Consider the following 6,000-nt stretch of genomic DNA (forward strand, 5'->3'; position numbering starts at 1 on the left):
CTCCTGCCAGCGGGCGTTCGACACTTCACGTGGCCTCAGGGTGCACATAGCCTGGCACAAGCGTCGTGGTGACGTCACCGCCACTTAGTGGCGAATGGCGGTTGTTGTTGTTGTGTGTGTCTGTGTGTGTCTGCGTGTGTCTGTGTGTGTGTCTGTGTGCGTGTCTGTGTGTGTCTGTGTGCGTGTCTGTGTGTGCATGTCTGTGCGTCTGCGTGTCTGCGTGTTTACGTACCTCCCCGTGTCGTCCAGGGAGTCGATGTTTGCCAGAATCTCGTTGATGGACCTCCTCAGTGCGCGGCCGCCTCCAGCCGTGAGCAGCTACAAAGCCCCAGAGAGACAGAGACACATTGATGCCTAGACACGTACATAGGCAAAGATAAAGACAAAGATCCCCCGTATAGCCTTAACAGACTGTAGGGGCAAGTGCTGTTAGCGAGCACCTATGAAGGCCAGAACGGTACACGAGGGGGTGGGTGGCCAGCACCACGCCCGACCGCCTTTGTCTCCCCAGTGGCAATGTTTTTATCCACCGCACTAGGTACTCATTTGAGGCTGAGTCGACCTAGGGGAGGCCCAGGACCGGTTCAGATAATCGTCACTGATGTTGGGCGTGAGCGGGAATCGAACCCGGGTCGCCAGGTTCATAGCGCAGCGCGCTAACCGCTACACTATCGCTCCCCCAATAGGCAAAGATAAAGATGGACCTCCTCATAGGCAGGCACACAGACACGGACATCGACACCAATACGTCACCACGGAGCCTGTGCCAGGCTGGGTGCGCCAGCAGGTCACGGGACAGACCCAGCAGGTGTCATGGGTCGACTGACAGAGATGACCACGGGTAGATGCACCACCAGCTGTACCCCCTACTGAGAATGGCGTCCGTGCAACGACCGCCCTTTCCTGAAACCGCATTGGGGCTCCGCAAGCCTCTCCTCAGCGTGCACGGTGAGGCGATGTTGAATAATCATTGCCAGGACCTTTCCTGGGACACACTGGGGAGTGAGATGCCCCTATAGTTGTTACAGTCTGTGCGGTCCCCCTTCTTAAAGAGAGGGACCACCAGGGCATCCTTCCAATCCTGCGGAACCCGTCCAGTGGTCCAGACTGTTGTTATGATGTCATGTAGGGCAGTCTGTGCACAAACGCCACCCTCGCCCAGCATTTCGCTTGGGAGATCATCTCTGCCCGGTGCCTTTTCCTGGTCTCAGACTCCGGATCGCCTTCAGTACTTCCTCAACAGATGGCACCTCAGCCAGCCACTCACAGGGGGTGACTTCTTCCAATATTTGAGGCACCGCAGCCTCAGCAGGGTCATCTTCACTTTGTGCCACGATGTTTTCCTGGCTGAGGGATTTCCCCTCCCCCAGGACCTCACAGAAATGCTCAGCAAATCTGCAAACCTGTTCCTGGGGGTCGGAGATTGGATCACCGTTTTTTCCCCAATGGTGGTAATAGGTGTGGCACTGCACACACTCACTCACTCACTCACCCACTCACTCACCCACACACTCACCCACTCACTCACCCACATACTCACCCACACACACACCCACACACGCACTCACCCACGCACTCACCCACACACTCACCGACACACTCACCCACACACACACCCACACACACACCCACACACACACCCACACACACACCCACCCACACACTCACCCACTCACTCACCCACTCACTCACCTACACACTCACCCACACACTAACCCACACACTCACCCACACACTCACACACACACTCACACACACACCCACACACTCACCCACACACTCACTCACCCACACACTCAATCACTCACCCACACACCCACACACTCACCCACACACACACCCACCCACACACACACCCACACACACACCCACCCACACACACACACACCCACACACTCACTCATACACTCACTCAGCCACTCACCCACACACTCACCCACTCACTCACCCACACACTGACACACACACCCACACACTCACCCACACACTCACTCACCCACACACAACAACAACCGCCATTCGCCACTAAGTGGCGGTGACGTCGCCACGACGCTTGTGCCAGGCTATGTGCACCGAGGCCACGTGAAGTGTCGAACGCCCGCTGGCAGGAGGTCACAGGGCAGACCCAGGTGCCACGGGTCGACTGACTGAGATGACTGGCTGATGCACCACCTGTGCCCCCTACTGTGCCAACCTGCTGTGCTTTAGCCACCCGGCGCTCCGCTCGTTGTTCTGAGCGTCGCTCCTCCGCCCTCCGTTGTTGTTGGAGGGCGACTACCTCCAACTGCCCAGTAGCGTCCTTCACGAGCCTCCTCCACAGAGGCCGATCTTGACACTGCTGGTACCAGTCATCGGCAAGTCCACCCAGCTCTACATCCTCCTGTACCACATCACTCCATCTCTTCTCTAGCCCGTGCCGCGCCCGCTTAGCCCCCTCAATCCGGCCGAACAAAAGCTGTTTCGGCATGCGGTGGCTGGGCATGCGGGCTACATGAGCAAGCCATCGCAGCCTTGCCCGCCGGAGCAGCTCACCGATGGGACCTTGCCCAGATCTTTCAAGGATTTGTGAGCTCCTCACACAATCCAGTCTGGTTAAACCCAGTAGGCAGGCCAGCCTAAATGTTTCTAACCGGCGAAGATGTTCCAGTAGGGGGGTCCACGTTTCGCAAGCGTAGAGAAGGGAGGGAATGACCGTGGCCGAGAAGACCTGAAGCTTAGTGCGGAGCGACAGACCAGGTAGCTTCCACACAGCGTTACGCAACCGATGAAAAGACATTGCCGCTCGACTGATTCGGAGTGAGACCTCTGCTGTTAAACTGGAGCCAGTCATAAGCACACTGCCCAGGTATGGGAAACTCTCCACTCTCTCCACAACTGCCCCATCACCGATTGGGAGTTGTGGGGTGGAGTGTCCGATGGTACAAAATACCCACGCAGGTGCTTAGTTTTGGTGGGGTTGATGGTAAGGCCCCACCTCTTAGTGGCACGCTCCAGTCTCAGCAGCAGCGTCTCCAACTCCTCCTCTGACTGAGCAGCTATTACCAAATCATCAGCATACATAACGTGGTTGAGCAATAGGGAGCCATCCCTTGACCACACCCGGGCATCGATCAGCCTCCCATTATATCTGTACCATATGGAGATTCCCCCGGTACACCTAATGAAGGCTTCACGAACTACGTGGTCAAAATAGATGTTAAATAATGTGGGAGAAAGAGGACATCCCTGTCGCACCCCAAGGTGTACAGGGAATGGCTCTGACTCCCGGCCACGTAGTTTTACCCGGGCCCGCTCACCATCATGAAGGTCCTTAATGATCATGAGCAGAGGGTCAGGGACTCCAAAAGCACGAAGAACAACCCAGAGCCCAGGCCTACTGATGGTATCATAGGCCTTGACCAGGTCAATAAAGCAGAGATGTAGGTCTTGTTGGAATTCCCTATACCTCTGCTGTAGCAGACGGACAGAAAATATGGCATCTGTGCAGGACCGCCCTTTCCTGAAAACGCATTGAGGCTCCACAAGCCTCTCCTCAGCGTGCCTGGCAAGGCGATGCTGAATAATCCTTGCCAGGACCTTTCCCGGCACACTGAGGAGTGAGATGCCCCTGTAGTTATTACAGTCTGTGCGGTCCCCCTTCTTAAAAAGGGGGACCACCAGGGCATCCTTCCAATCCTACGGAACCCGTTCAGTGGTCCAGACCGTTGCTATGATGTTGTATAGGGCAGTCTGTGCACAAACGCCACCCTCCCTCAGCATTTCGCTTGGGAGATCATCTCTGCCCGCTGCCTTTCCTGGTCTCAGACTCCGGATCGCCTTCAGTACTTCCTCTACAGATGGCACCTCAGCCAGCCACTCATAAGGGGTGACTTCTTCCAATATTTGAGGCACCGCAGCCTCAGCAGGGTCTTCCTCACTTTGTGCCACGATGTTTTACTGGCTGAGGGATTTTCCCTCCCCCAGGACCTCACAGAAATGCTCAGCAAATCTGCAAACCTGTTCCTGGGGGTCAGAGATTGGATCACCGTTTTTTCCCCTAATGATGGTAATAGGTGTGGCGCTGCAGGTTACTTTTTTGATGGAGTTAAATAGAGATTTGTGATCACGGGCCACTGAGGCAGACTCCATCTCCTCAGCAACCCGCGACCACCACCCATCCTTGCAGCGCCTCACAGCTCTCCGAACCTCCGAGCGAAGGCTGCGGTAAGCCTCCTCATTCTCTGACGTGGGATTCCGTAGCTGATGACAGTGGGCCTGTTGCTTTTTCTCAACCATCCTGAACACCTCCTCTGTCAGCCAGGGTCTCTGGGGAGGTCTGGACCGCGTACCCAAAGCAGATATTGCAGCTGCATGAGTCACAGTCCTAAACCTCGCCCATTTACCCTCGACATCAGGAGGAGTCGGGGACGATGCCAATCCCAGCTGCAAGTGATGATGAAATTCTCGCTTGCAACTTTCATCAGATAACTGAGACCAGGCCACTTTAGGTTGGAATGGGGTCCTGGGTGTACACCCACCACCGGAGTGGAAGAATGGCAGGCGCATCTTACAGATGACTAGTCGATGGTCAGAGGGCAGATCAGCTCCACGGTAGGTCCTGGTGTCAAGGAAATGGGCTCGCATCCGCTGGTCCGTCACTATATAGTCCAGCAGATGTTCTTGCTTGGACCCGGCATGCATCCATGATGTTGTGTGGATGCGCCGATGCCGGAACAGCGTGTTGGTAATTACAAGCCCATGGACTGCACAAAAATCTAGCAGCCTTCTACCATTGTTATTGAGCTGATCTGGCCCATGCCCTCCAATCACTCCAGACCAGGTGCCAGTATCATGACCAACTCGGGCATTGAAGTCATCCAACATGATGACTCTATCCCGAGGGGCCACTTTAGCCAGCACCTGTGACAGGAGGTCATAGAAGGCATCTGACTCATCGGATTTGCCTGCATCCCTCCACGGATGTTCATCTTCGGTGGGGGCATAAGTAACCACGACCACCATTCCTCGCCTCCGGTTGATGGGAAGGCGAGCCCAAAGTAGCCTGGGGCTTACAGCTTCCCACACCTCACCGCCACGCTCCCACGCCCCTTAATTCTTTTGTTCAAAAGAGCCACACCCTGTTGTTTGGCAGTCTGCTGCCCCGAGTAGAGGACTGTCCACCCCTCATGGTGGCAGGATCCAGAGCCGGTCCACCGGACCTCCTGAATGCCACATAGATCCAGGCGGTACCGGTCCAGCTCCCGACAAGTCCGGCAAAACAACCCCCTACCTCCTCGCGGTGCCGGATGGGCAACTCTGTCGTGGACAGTGCTGTGGGGGGAGGTCCAATTTTGATTGGCTCCTCCCCTCATGGCATATGTGTCGACCACAGGGGCTAAACGGGGGCTCTGGATGGGTGCGAGGGGCTGGTAACCCCTCCACCTTCAATTAATTACCACTAAACCACGAGTTAAACTGAAATATGTAACCCACACACACACCCACACACACCCATACACTCACTCACTCACTCACACACACACTCACTCACTCACCCACACACACACTCACTCACCCAGACACACACACTCACCCACACACACACATACCCACTCACCCACACACTCACCCACACACTCACCCACACACTCAACCACAAAATCAACCACACACACACCCACTCACTCACCAACACACACACACACCCACACACACACCCACTGCCGTGTTGGAGGAGATCTCTGATTGGCTGCTTACCTGGAACTGTAGTTGCTGGTAGCCAATCAGAAGCTGTCGTACATAATCTGTACACGCACACACACAGACACACACACACAACAACAACAACCGCCATTCGCCACTAAGTGGTGGTGACGTCACCACGACGCTTGTGCTAAGCCACAGACGCAGACACACACGCAGACACACACACACAGAGACACACACGCAGACACACACAAACACACATACACACACACACAGAGACACACACAGACACACATACAAACAAACACACAGACA

The 6,000-nt window shown here is 55.4% G+C and overlaps 1 protein-coding gene across 2 annotated transcripts in view; it reads right to left on the reverse strand.

Moving 5' to 3' along the window:
- Window positions 1–6,000, reverse strand: part of LAS1L (LAS1 like ribosome biogenesis factor) — a 31,056-nt gene that overhangs the window by 11,434 nt on the left and 13,622 nt on the right. For both annotated transcript variants that reach the window (XM_076055875.1, XM_032979488.2), the window contains exons 7-8: window positions 5,737–5,783; window positions 233–318 (exon numbers count right to left, since the gene is read on the reverse strand). In XM_076055875.1, coding sequence (XP_075911990.1) covers window positions 233–318; window positions 5,737–5,783 — 133 coding nt within the window. The remainder of the gene's footprint in view (window positions 1–232; window positions 319–5,736; window positions 5,784–6,000) is intronic.

Source organism: Petromyzon marinus, chromosome 73, assembly GCF_048934315.1.
Source record: "Petromyzon marinus isolate PM22_M1 ecotype Great Lakes invasive population chromosome 73, UKy_Petmar_22M1.pri1.0, whole genome shotgun sequence".
Lineage (NCBI taxonomy): Eukaryota > Metazoa > Chordata > Hyperoartia > Petromyzontiformes > Petromyzontidae > Petromyzon > Petromyzon marinus.